This window comes from Pavona decussata, unplaced genomic scaffold, assembly GCF_977016875.1.
Source record: "Pavona decussata unplaced genomic scaffold, jaPavDecu1.1 SCAFFOLD_468, whole genome shotgun sequence".
Classification (NCBI taxonomy): domain Eukaryota; kingdom Metazoa; phylum Cnidaria; class Anthozoa; order Scleractinia; family Agariciidae; genus Pavona; species Pavona decussata.
The window spans coordinates 267-14,342 of record NW_028145806.1 but is presented as its reverse complement, the minus strand read 5'-3'; the positions used below and the strand labels follow the sequence as shown (position 1 = coordinate 14,342).

The window sequence follows — 14,076 nt, the reverse complement described above, 5'->3', positions numbered from 1 at the left end:
ATAGTTTTCTGGAATTTGATTGGTTCATATGCTGAACCAAGACATTGGCATAACCGCGAAAGGACTAAGTACCAGATAAATAACTCTCCTGTTCTCCTCGCGTACGATCGTGCAAGTGGCAAGAATGCTCGACGCACTACCATAAAAATCAACTCTAGCACGGATTAAATCGAGACAATTTATGTGCCCAAGAATTCAATGCACAGATATCGAGATACTGTGGATTCAGGAAGCGTTGTAATCAAGGGGTACGCATGCGACCAGTGCAATGGAACGTTTGGACTTCTGGTGAATATTACAAGGTAGCGAAGCAAATTGAGATGAAAATACCCAAAAGAGGCATATTTTGTTGTGAAAACAATTTGAGAAGCGATCCCTCGAAAGTGGATGAGTATTTACAAGTCACGTGATACTGGTCTCTGTTTGTTGTGAACGAAGATATTTTGGCCTAGCCGGAGTGGTACATTAAGATAAAAGTTTTATCAAATGTCATAAAGTGTCTGACTAGATTTCGAGATAATCGACAATGTTTAAAATGAGAAGCTATGCGCTACCGTTGCTATGGTAATAGTTGTTGCAAGGAAACCAATGAGAAAATTAACTTTGGTCATATGTTGAAATGACGATGTAGTATGAAGGAGATCGAAGTTTATGTTCTATGCAAGATTTTAATTGCAAATTTTCTACCCTTACTCCAGAAAAACTGCTGCGAGACTCCTTAAATAAATCAGTTACGTGCAGTGTACTTTTGCAGTTTTGCAGGGGCAACCGCGGGTTTTGGGCCAAATTTTTCGAGCACAAGTAGTTTTGCAATTGCAAGGATCGGCAAATAAACAAAAGGAACTCACGTGTAAGTCATTTTTTGCCACTGTATTGGCAAAAGTAAGGCGACCGAAAATTTACATCAGACAGCACATATAAAACGCTAAACAAGCGGTTAAACTTGACTCGTGTGATACACTTTCAACGACAGCACAGTCTGTTTCCATAAGCTTGGCAAAACAGGAGGGGAAAACGTATCTCCGTGCGTGAGAAGATGCGATCGACACAACGGACGCAATGATGAACAAACAATAATACCTCGACGAGTTATATGCACGTTTTTTCTCAACCGGACTCTATTGCGCATGTCCCCCAGCTGACACAGTCCTTTTAAGGTGGCCCAAACCTATACATTTTTAGTCGCACTTGTGGCAGCAAATTTTCAGCTTTACAATAAATTATGTTTTTTTATGGGGCTAAGATTGTCGAAATATGTGTATATTTGTTTTCAATAGCACGCAGTTTCCTGGGAAATTTGGGTTTTAGAGCTCGTTGCAAAATGCCGCGGTACCAGACTGATGTTTTCTAAATAGGCCACATAAAACCTTGCTAAAACGCAGGCCCGTAGCAGGGGGAGGGGCAGGGGGGGGGGGGGGGGTTGAGCCCCTCCAGAATTTTTGAATGTTTGAAAGTTACAAAACAGTTTGCCAAAAAAAAATAATTAAACCAAATTAATGTGCAGCAATCAGTCTTAAACTCTGACGCTGCAAATGCCTTTTCACAGCCCTTTAAAAATGTGTTTACTACCTTTCAGTTTCCTTCGCTAACAGTTTGTTTTTATATACTACGACAACAACAACAACAAAGGTACTCCTACCTTGTGAATCGGAAATATGAACCAAAATGGATCGAAATCAACCAATCTTAAGCCCTAAAAGCTGTTGAAAACAGTTTGCCAAAACAGTTTGCCAAAAAAAAAAAAATAATAATTAAACCAAATTAATGTGCAGCAATCAGTCTTAAACTCTGACGCTGCAAATGCCTTTTCACAGCCCTTTAAAAATGTGTTTACTACCTTTCAGTTTCCTTCGCTAACAGTTTGTTTTTATATACTACGACAACAACAACAACAAAGGTACTCCTACCTTGTGAATCGGAAATATGAACCAAAATGGATCGAAATCAAACAATCTTAAGCCCTAAAAGCTGTTGAAATAAACTACTTGTTTTCTAAGGCATCCGCTCATTTATAGCAATGCACATGTCCGTAGACCTCCTTAGTGTATAACAATTTACTGTTCGCGCGTTGTCGAAAGACACACAAATATGTCCTCTCAAGGGCCAGAGAAAAAATTCTCCCACAGTCGGATTCTTATTGGCTGGTTAAGGCCAAATTTTAAAAGAGAAAGAAACATTTGTCGTCGTTTGTTTACGTCCTCGTTCAAACGTGAAATTAGGAAACTTCACATGGTAGTCCACGTAAAAGAAACGGCAAAAAAGATGTACCAAAAAGTGTGATGCAGGTGCAAAGTTATTGTTTTACTTAGTAAATCTACATTTTTTTTCTGTTTTTTTTTTATGTTCTCGTTGCATCTTAAACTCCCTAATCAGTCTGGTTTTTTGGGGGTGACGGGGGGGTTAAGTTTTGTTTAACCATTTTGCTGAGCCCCCTCAGTTGTTTTAGCCTTGCTACGGGCCTGAAACGGCTGACTATACAAATGGGTTTTGATGAGGTTCTGATGACATTTTTGTTAAAAAGGGTTTGTGAAGGAGATGGTGATCGACCCAATGGTCCGGGTAATCCATGGCCATTTCAAGGTTTTCTCAATAACGCCGTTATGCAGCATACAATTCTGCTTCTTGTGGCGGTAATTACGTTTACCGCACTCTCGCAGGTTTCTGGTTACTCAGACTCTTTAACAAAACTTTTATGAGCGTTAGTCGTTCAGACGAGAGATAGTCTGGTTGCACTCAGTCACTATTTGTGGGTCAGCTAAGAAATTCATTGGGATAGCATTTTCAGAATAAATTTAAAAGTTTTTTGTATATCGAGTCGTATGGCCATGACTAACATGAAACGTGCAGATATAAAACTTGAGTGCACTGAGGTTTATTGGATGAAGTAAGGAAAAACATCTGCTGACTGTGGTAGTTAGGGGCATTTTTATCTAAATTTGGGGTTTAAAAGAATATGATTTCGATTTAACGCCGAACGCGTACGTTAATATAAATTGCTTGCCTTTCGAATTCTCGGTTTTAAATTTTAACTTTGTGACCCAGACCTGCGAGAAGTTGTTAGACTTGTGCAGGCAAGTTATTCATCTGGCTGAAGTGTTCGCATCACAAAATGTTGATCTTTCCGATTTTGTTTGGATGGTCCTTGGCTCTCAGCTGAGGTGATCCTAGTTCTAGGATCACTCCTAGCATTCTCGCCAAACAGCAACAGAACTTGTCCTATACACGCTGTGGTATACCTGAATATGAACGTAAGGAAGAATAGAAAATTAAACATACAAGATAAAACATACAACTTCAGCTTCAGAAAGCATCTGAAGGTTCTCAGAGCTACAAACAGAACTTAATAACCTTGTCATCAAATGTTTTAACCCGGTTCCGTTTTGTGTAATCTATGCTTGTTTTCTGTATTCCTTATGCGTGTTGCTCTCTCTATAGGGCGACATTACATAGACTGAAAGTGATCCTGTGCAAAGTCCTTGAGACTAAAATTCGCGGGTATAGTAGACAAATCGCACGTACTTCTTTTTATGTTAGGTGTTGTACTATACCAACATAGTTAATGCCATGTCAGAAAGGAGCAAGAGTGTCAGCTTTAACGCTCTTCACGTAAACCAAATATCAGAGTTTTCAGTCATCAGGATAAAAACAATTCCTTGAGTTTTACGCGAGCTTTTAATGACCGCAAACCAATTTTCACGGATCATCCAAGACAAATCCTTTGGCAAGAAAGCCAGCGATGAAGGCACAGAAAATCACTTCCTGTATACTTTTTTTTTCAACGACATTACCTTTGCTAACAAGGAAACACTTCCACATAGCTTGAGGTTAGACAAAAATCGAATTTATTGACATTTCACCGACTTTAAGGTAAAATTTAGAAGCTCTATCATTTGGTGCACAATTCTCTGACTTTTCCATGACAAAGTCGAGGATCCGCATGCTTGGATCATCCACTAAAAAGTGTAAACAAGCCTGTTGTTTCTCCTCACTTCAGAATGCAAAATCCTGTAAAAGTCCATGTCAGGAATTAACCAAAGCACGACGAGCTGCCTTGCGTTTAAAAGCAATATCACTGAGTTATCAAACAAAGTACTCTCCTGTGCTAATCTATTAATGTTGAGAAATACAGTATTTTTTTTTTCAGGATACTAATAACTTAATTGAACATAGCCATAATAAAATATTACAAGATACAAATACAAGATATAAATATAAATACATAATACAAAATCAAGCTTAATACAAAGAATCACTAAATAACTTACAATAGTAAAGAGAAACAATGGGGACGAGAAAAAGCAACTTTACCTACAATACTAATAATTTTTTTTTTTAAGATATAGGCACTTTACATGCTATTTTCGATTGCAACACTGTTAACAGATACCATACAGTTCACTACTACTTGCATCTACTACTTTTAACACACTTATATTAAATATATTATTACAAAAAAATCTGAGGCTCAGGGAAGAGCATATTTTCTTCTTTCCACTGTAATGGTACTTTGGTTTGGAATTCCTGTTCAATCGGCTTTTTTTCAAAGCATTTGCAAGCATAAATATATTGTTTTAATAAGATGACAAGTAAGTGCAGTCTGCATTTTTGGAGGTCGGTTAACTGTTCGAGGAGTGGAATTTCGTTGGTAGCTATGAGGTCATTAGAGAGGCTCACATCAGTATTGTTTACTCGATTAAACCACGAAAGAGCCTTAGAGTAGAAAAATCTTGTATTGACACAGTTTATAAAGGTATGTTCTATAGATTCTGAGTTTGGGCAGAAAATACATGCTTCATTGTCGGTTAATCCGAAATCGAAATAATTCTTTTTTGGTTGTTGTTGTCCTACGTAAAAACTTGAAAGAGAACTGTCTTAGTTTATTATCTCTTGTTGATTCATAAATAAATGAAAATTTATTTTTCCATTTTTCAAAATAGATAGGGTAGATAGTTTTCCACTTTTTGATACCAGATGGTTCGATAATATTGCTTTCATTAATTATCCTGTAGTAATGCTTACAGCGCATGCTAGCGAGATCCATTAGGGTACCTGACACCATCGTTGTATTTGATAGCTCCGTTTTTTCAGTCACCTGGGCTTTCTTTTTCAAATCCGAATGAATTGCCGCCAACAATTGAAAATATTGAAGAAAGTTTGTTTCAATTTTAAATTTGCTTTGGAATTCCTTTACATTGTGGACTTTGACGTATCTTTAATGCTAACGGTTCCACTGCAAGGCTGAACAGAGAAGGACTGAGTGGACATCCTTGTCGTATTCCTGTTGATATTTGAAAGTAATTAGTCGTGTACCCTCCATTTAAGACAGAACTTTGTATGTTGTTATAAAGTACAGAGAACCACTCTCTAAAATTTGGTCCAAAATTAAAGGCTTCTAAAGTTTTTGATAAAAAGCTCCATTCCAGAGTATCAAAAGCTTTTTCAAAATCCACATAAAGGAGGATTCCTGGAAGTTGTTTATTATTTGTAAATTCCATTATGTCGCTCAAAAGTCTGATATTTTGGCCTATATATATCCCACAAACGAAACCAGTTTGATCAGAGTGGATTAAATTTCGTAGAAATTGTTCCAGTCTCCTAGCTAGTATTTTCGAAAGAATTTTGTAATCCAAATTGAGCAGAGATATAGGGCGCCAATTCTTTAAATCAGTCAAGTTAATATCCTCTTTGGGTATTAGGGTTAATATTCCCCTTCTTTGGGATATTGACAATTCACCTTTATAAAATGCCTCGTTATATGAATTAAGTAGATCTTTCCAGAGGAGATAAAAAAAAAATCGTAAAATTCCTTTGTGAATCCATCTTCCCCGGGAGACTTATTGTTCGCGAAGGACGCTAAGGCAGTTTTCAATTCTTCGAGGGTTAGTTCTGTTTCCAAAGGCTCTTGTTCCTCTTCGCTTAATTGAGGGATATCAAGACCTTCAATGAAGTCTTCAAATTTATTATCGTAATTAGACACCTGGGTGCTTTTATCACCAAATTTAGAGGTATTCAAACTCTGGTAAAACGCTTCAATTTCTTTCTTCACTTGCACTTCACCTGTTCACTGTCTCACCATTTTCCAATTTCATTTCTCGAATCAGTTTTTTCTCATAATTCGTTTTTTCTAGATTAAAAAAGTACTTAGTCGGCTTTCCTCCTTGTTCAAACCATTTAACCTTTGATCTAAACATAGCTTCTTTTCCTCTCGTTTCATGTATTATTTTTAATTCTACTTTAGCGGCTTCATATTGTTCTAATAATTGATGGTCAAAGACGCCGCCATTGCAAATCTTGTGATCAAGTTCTTGTAATTTGCTTTGAAGATCTTCTTCTTTGTTCCTTAATTTAAATCTCTTTTCTTTTGAATATTTAATAGTTTCAAAGCGTAGTTCCATTTTTATTAGTTCCCATAGCAGTTGCTTTTCGGTTACTTCAGAATACTTTTCTAAAATTTGCGGGTATTTAATAGTGAGGAATTCTTTGTAATATTTGTCTTCCAGTAGGGTGTTATTAAACTTCCACAGGCCAGGTCCTCTTTTAAATTCATTTTTGATCTCAAGATTCAGATACATTGATTTGTGGTCAGGTGCTATTGAGTTACGGGTTTCTGTTTTCCTTACATGATTAGAGAGAGGACGAGAAATAAGAAAAAAGTCTATTCTCGATCGCACTTTTAAGGACTTTGACTCATAAGTAAAAGATTTAGTTGTGGGGTGCAATTGTCGATAAACATCGACTAAGTTTATTTCTTCCATAAGACTAACAAGTGCATTCCTATAATTTGTGGCTTTCCAAGGTTGGCCGCCGCTTTTGTCAATTGGATTGAGAGTGGTATTCCAATCGCCTGAAATGATGACTTTTGAAGTGTCCGTTTTCGACGCTAGGTGTTCACTTATTGTTTTAATGAAATTATCTTGGTCTCGATAATCCGTGGGAGCATAAATATTTAAAATGAAAAAAGGTTTATTTTCTATTATGACTTTTGTGATTATAAGTCTTCCTTCGGCGTCCGTTGAAATGCTACATAATCGAACCGAGGTGGAGCGAGGATTTTGCAGAATACAAACACCTCTCGAGTGCGCAGAGCCGTGAGAAAACAAATATATTGTTACCCCATTCTGCAGACCACACTTTTTCGTCTTCAATCAATGAGTACGTTTCCTGTAGACAAAAGATTGTAGCTTTTTGCGCTTTCAAATAAGAGAAAATTGCTCTTCGTTTACTCGTATAACGTAATCCTCGCACGTTTAGTGATAACAATTTTAATTTATGCGACATAGAATAATTAGGTTAAAGTTAGAAAAACAAAATTAGTACTAAAGCGTGTGATATTTTTCTGGTTATATTTTGAATTATAAGGAAAAAGTAGTAGATCCCTAGATAAACTGTTGTACCTATGTACGTAGAGATCGATGTCGTGGTGGAGCTTTCTGAGTGAGTAGGCAAACAAATTAACACATATGATTTCAAGTCCAAAAAACAAAAATAACGGCACACATAAAAGAACAAAATTTCAATAAAAACAAGTAAATGTGATGCGCATCTTTCGCTCCTCTCAAGTTGCACTCCCATTCAGTGCAAAAATCGTCTCCAGTTACTCCAATTAAAGATTGTCTAAGTCATCAAGCGAAAAAATTCTTACCGGCGATCCTTCAGGAGCACCCAACGAGAGCTTTCTTTCAAATCCTTTGAAACGCTATTTTAGGCTATCTGGAGTGTCTTTAAAGCTCTGCAGGTTCATTTTAGGCTGCGCTATAATATTTGTATCTGTTCGGTCATTCTAGGGAACTTGAATCTTTTCGAAATTACTAGAGCATTTTTGTCCATTTTCCGAAAACCTTAGGTCTTACTTCCTTTCCGAAAATCTTAGCTGACCTTTTTTCGGTACCCGAAACGACATTTATGTCAATCCGAAAACACTAGGCCTTAAATTTTCCATATCACGAAAGTTCGAAGTGAAAATTCCCTTTAGAAAATTGTAGGGGATTAAGGGCCTTCCGAACAGATATTTACCGAAACGATCCATTGGGTGCCCCTGATCCTTCTGGTGATGTCTTGACGAAAATTTTTCCGTCTAAAGTCCAGGCACTCTGGATGAGTTGATCTTTTCTCATTTTATTTGCCTTACTAATGATGCGACGGCGGTGATCGGTGAGGTTTTCATTGCTGAAAATACGTGGCTCGCGGCCGGCTGCAGAAGAGTAATTTCTGGATGGAAATAAATCTGCTGCTTTGATGTGCCTCAGCTTTGTTCTGCTTCTGTAAAGTTTAGTTTTGACCTTGTGATTTAGAAATTTAACAATGATGGATTTGTTTCGAGTGTTTAACTTGTGCGATATTTCAATGTCATCCGACAGAATGTGTACATCCAGTGCTTCTGCTAGCTTTAATACCACTTCTTCGGTTGACGTATAATTATGCATCTTCTGGTACTCCGTGAATTTCTAATGAGTTCTTTCTCGTGTATTGCTCCAAGTTGTCGAGTTCTTCAGTTAAATGGTCAGTCTCCTCTATCGAATCTGCTAGCTTCTTCTTAGTATGCTTTAGCTCTTCTCTTAACAAGAGGTTCTCTTTCTTGGTGGATTCCAGGAAGGTTCATTCACGGACTCTAACTCGCGCTTTTGTTCCTGGTACGCGGCCTTCAATTCCGTTAATTCTGTTTTAACTGACTTATTCTCCTTTAAGACATTTGCAATTGATGTTTGAATACTCGCTAGCATTTCTTTAATTTCAGTTAAGCTAGGTTCCGAATTTTCTGTCGACTCCGTATTCTTTCCTGCTTCGTTCGCGGCCATCATGATGTTGCTTGGTTTGGCGTCACTGAGTTCTTCTTCCACTTCTAGAGAGCCTCGCTCACCTCGTTTGTTCTTGCGTCCTTTCGTCATCGGAGTTTAACAGGTACCGTGTTTTCCATCAGATTTACACATTTAAACGATGATTTTAGCCAAAGATGAAGGAGTAAGGAGACAGATTTTGCTCCGCTTAGTTGACACGTCCGACTCGGACGAACGCACGCGTGCTCTCCCCGAGAAATGCAGTATAGTAAGCCATATATTGTTTTGATCTCATGATCAAGAAAAAACAACAAATAAGCAAACACTTAGTTTTAAAGGTTTAAATGGTCGTTCATCCCTACTGAAACAAAGTATGGGAAGTTGCATTGTCGAAATACTGCCTAGTTAAATTTGGCAACTCTTTAGCCGGAAATGGACCAAACTCTGAGCAATAAATAGAACACATACACTGATACTCATGCGGTAATCATATTGCCTATCCTGTCCATTATACATGTATATTTTATGACTCTAAAAGCAAAAAGGCGCCGCTCTGGCTTGAACAGTTTGCACTCAAACTAGCGAACTGATTATGATACAAAAGAACTAGACAACTGGATCTTGAATTCTATGAAAGTCGATCGCAGTATATGAAATTTCATACATTTGAACTGCGGAAGAAAGCCGAATGAATAAGTAAATGATCATCGCAGTTATTAAATACACAACTTAAGCAGTTGCGAAAAGAAAGCCTGATAAAGAATTTATGCTTTCAAGAAAGGGTTCAAGCCTGCGACGATCATTCACTCATTTATTCCCAACTCTATGCAGAAAAGATGACTTGGATTGCGCTCTCTCCAGCCATCACGCAATATCGAATGAAATCTCGCACTAATAATTTAGGTTTTCAATCAAGAACTTAAAAAGACTTCACACACAGCTTCTGAAATACATGCTCAGAGAACTGGTAATATAGAAAGATATTAAAATACAGCTTACAAGAAATTTACAACATAAACCATGACTTAGGACGAGATGCAAACATTAAATTGCACATGTTATTTGTAGGCGGTAAACTGGAAATCATACAGGCGCTGTGGTGTAGTGGTTTGTGCTTCGTTTGATTTTCGGTCGGAAGATCGGAGGATTGTTGGTTCCAGGTTGTGTTGGTCTCTTTATTATTGTGTTGTTTCCTTACACAAAAATCTTCACTCCACATTAGTTCTCTTTCCCCTGGTGCATAATAAAAGTTCTTGGACCCCCATCCCTCCCTACTCACGACCGAGAACAAGTCCTAAACACGCTTTTATTTGCTGTTACACTTGGCATAACCACTTATAAGCCTTAAAATATCGTGACAACCTCACTGCTAGAGAACGACAGACCATACACCAACTTAAGCAACGACAACACATAATTATAAAAGCCGCTGACAAAGGTTACTGTTCCGGTACTGCTGTTATGGACAAAACTTCGTACATCGACGAATGCAGCGGAAAACGTAATGACACCAAATTTTACCAACGCTTGAACGAAGACATCACCGCTGACATACAAAAACGTGTCACTGTTTATGTTAACAAGATGTATAACGACAAACTTAACGACAAAACCAAACAATATCTTATACAGACTGACGTAATACCAGCACGGTTTACATTCTACCTAAAGTACACAAACCCGGTAATCCAGAACGCCCTTTTGTTTCATCTAATAGCCTTTCCAGCGAACACATATCCGATTTCGTTGACTACCATGTTGACTACCATGTACATGAACTATCATCCTTTGTTAAAGACACTAACGATTTCCTAGACAAACTTCTTACAATCGATAATTTACCCGCTAATTCGATCATTGTTAGTAGTGTTACACTTGATGTTTCATAATTGTACACCAATATTTCACATAATAGACATCATGCAAAAATGGCTGATATTTTAATATCTTTTTTGTCTGCTTTCAAATTATCCTTACTAACCTCTTTCAAGGTGAAATATTCTTTTGATTTTTGAAATCAAAAACGATTTTGAATGCAAGCAAAAGAATATTAAAATAGCGGCCATTTTTGCATGGAGTCTATAAATGTATTAATGTACGTGACCATTTTTTCTGATTCTGTATACTAATTCCCATTCCCGCCCTTCTGGTTCTTCCCGTTGTGGAAAAAATATTGCTCTTTGTCCCTACATTTCTGATGGACTTACAAACTATTAGCTTTCTTTTCTACCAGTAAAAAGTGCCCATTAAATCTAAACTTACCTGTGACACTGAAAAACTCATGTACATTACCGCTGTAATTTAAAATACATAGGAGAAACTGAACGTCGGTTAAAAGACCGATTCAATGAACGCCGTCGTACCATAGATAACCCTGCTGCAAAATCTCATCCTACTACAGTCGCACAACATTTCCTCTCCGCTCCTAACCTCTGGTCCTAACCACACTGTTATGACATGGAATTAAAATCCCCATCGTTAAAGTCTTTCCGACTGAGACTCAATCCGAAAGGCTAGGGAAGCTTTTTTAATTTTAAAAGGCAGAACAATTGATCCTGATGGTCTCAACATCCACGAAGAAATAAATTGGTTATTTTTTTCCTTTCCTTCTCATTTCATTGTTATTATTCCAGTATATTATTTTATCCTTAATTTTACATTGTCTATATATAGAGTTAGTTTTCACTGATCATCCAAGCCAAATCCTCTGGCAAAAAATCCAGCGATGAGGGCACAGTGAAATCACTTCTTTCATACATACTTTTTTAAGCGACATTAGCTTTGCTAACAAAAAGGAATCTCTTCCGCATAGCTTGAGGTTAGACAAAAATGGGATTCACTGACATTTCACCGACTTTAAGGTAAAATTTAGAATCTTTCTGACCAGATGCATAATTCTATGATGCATGACATCCACAAAAAAAACATATTAGTTATTTGTTTCCCTTTTCTTCTTATTTCCTTTTTGTTATTCCAACATTTTCTTTTATCCTTAATTTTACACAGTCTGTGTATAGAGTTAGGTTTACGTATTTCCGGTATTACGCAAATATTAGTATACCTCATAAACAACGTTAACGCTTCCAATGTAAATTCTCATTTTACCTGAAGAAGGCTGGTTTGGCCAGCCGCAATATCTGCATTCTAGGTTGTATCGGTCTCTGTTTTGTTTTCTATATTACGCCGATTAGATCATCAGTTTGATCCAACTATACCAGAAGGATTATCGTCCACGGTTGCTTGCTTGAACATTAACAAGTGAATATCGGCGACATACTCCGGGAATAACCCTGCGATCGACTAGCATCCCATCCAGGAAGGAAATAGCAATATTCTTGGACACTTCTTTCGTCCGGATTTACCTTTAGACCTGTGGGCCACTCAAATTGCAATTTTTCTGGGTAAAAAGGACTCCATGGACCCTATGCAAAAATGGCCGACATTTTAATGTTCCTTTGTCTGGATTCAAATGAGTCTCTGGCTAGCCTCGTTCAAGATGAAATATTCTTTTGATTTTTCAACTCAAGAGCGAGGTTAGTGAAGCTAATTTGAATGCAAACAAAAGAACATTAAAATGTCAGCCATTTTTGCATAGGGTCTATAATCCGCCTTCACCGCCGTAGTGCACTGATGGGCACTACGTGGTTAAAAGGAAATATTTTTTATTTTATTCTTTTTCTACAAATGGAAAAGTTTCCACACAGATTGCTTTGTTATATGAAATTCTAGGAGCTTCTCAAGGTGGATTCCATTTTCTCAAAACGAAATTGCGTTTAGCTACAGGCCTTACAAGCCCTTCACAAAATGAGGAACGCCGTAATTTCGCAAATATTTTCCATCTCTCTTAACCAGGCCTATTGTCACATGACTCAAGGTGGCGAGGGATGGACTCTTATCGCCAGATTCTCCAACAATGATGGCAAAACTTGGATGCGAAATGATGGACAGTGGTGGTATGATCAACAAGTCGCCATGGGAATGACAACTGATCCGTCAATCAACGCTGATATGATCTCTCCAGCCTTTTGGTTGGTCAGCGGCAGAGAATTAAAGATCACGCGCAGTGATGATTCCAGTCACACGCCATTGTTGCAGACAACAGGCAACTGTTTAGGTGGACAAACTTTTCGATCAAAAATAACAGGTTATGGTGACTTTAGGAATGGTAAGGTTTGGTCTAGTGATCGGTGCCTGGGCAGATGCACGGTTCAATATGGCGGCCAGTACACGTCAACAGACGGGTTTCAACAGGCTGGGTGCAGTGGAGGCATCCAAAGCAGCAACAAGATCGGCTTCTGGTGTGACTGGGATCATGGTGATGGAGCAGTGATGATGATTGGTGGAGGTGGAAGCCAATGTGCACGAGCTGATCACGGGATTGGAATAACAGAAGCTAACGAGGCTTCTTTTATTTTCGGAGGACATACTGAAAATGACTTTGGATATAACGCTGTTACAAGCTATTCATTAAACGTGTGGATCCGCTGATTATATCGATTAGCATCCGATCCAAAGCCTTTGTTTTTCACAAACGTTTCGTAGTAATCTATTCCAACTTGCTTTTTATATATATATATACTTTCTCCAACTAATTGATCTGCGCTTCCCTAAATCCAACCCGCTGCACAAAATCTTCAACCGGAACACTCTTAAGCTGAGCTACAGCTGTATGAACAACGTAAAATCCATCATCTCCAGCCACAACAAAGCTCAAATAAGCAAATCGCCAAATCAACCCGAAGAAAGCGAAAACAACTGCAATTGCCGAAACAAGAATTCTTGCCCACTTGAGGGAAATTGTAATGTACGGAACATTGTCTACCAGGCAGAGGTCGTCACACCGCAGACAATACAAACTTACGTCGGATTGTGTGACACAACGTTCAAAGAACGTTACAGAAACCATACATGCTCCTTTAGAAACGAACGTTACAAAAATGTAACAGAGCTAAGCAAGTATATATGGAGTCTCAAGGAACAGAAAATCAATTATCAGATTAAATGGAGAAAAGTGAAGCAAGCTAGATCGTATTCAAATGTCAACAAAAAATGTAATCTTTGCTTATGGGAGAAATATTTCATAATTTGCAGACCGGAAATGTCATCACTCAATCATAGAAATGAACTGACATCGATTTGCAGACATTCTAAGAGGTTTCTGTTAAATACCGCGTTTACTTAGTTTACTCGACCGTTTTACATTGCGCCCAGTTTTAACGCCCAAAAGAATCTTGACAAATCACGCAAGCAAGCATTGTTCCCTATTTTCAAATTTGTATATCTTTTCATGTAACCGTTATTG

The 14,076-nt window shown here is 37.8% G+C and overlaps 1 protein-coding gene and 1 pseudogene across 4 annotated transcripts in view; one reads left to right on the top strand and one right to left on the bottom strand.

Moving 5' to 3' along the window:
• Nucleotides 1–13,262, top strand: part of LOC146450292 (neuronal cell adhesion molecule-like) — a 145,964-nt gene extending 132,702 nt beyond the window's left edge. For 3 of the 4 annotated variants that reach the window (XM_085100446.1, XM_085100445.1, XM_085100442.1), the window contains one exon: nt 12,627–13,262. In XM_085100446.1, the coding sequence (XP_084956572.1) occupies nt 12,639–13,262 (624 nt within the window). In that variant the 5' untranslated portion in view covers nt 12,627–12,638. Of the gene's footprint in view, nt 1–11,075; nt 12,308–12,626 lie in introns of those variants that run through there. The other variant, XM_085100443.1, reaches the window with a different exon arrangement.
• On the bottom strand, nt 7,604–8,885 carry LOC146450293 (uncharacterized; annotated as a pseudogene).
• Nucleotides 13,263–14,076: the final 814 nt, after the last annotated feature.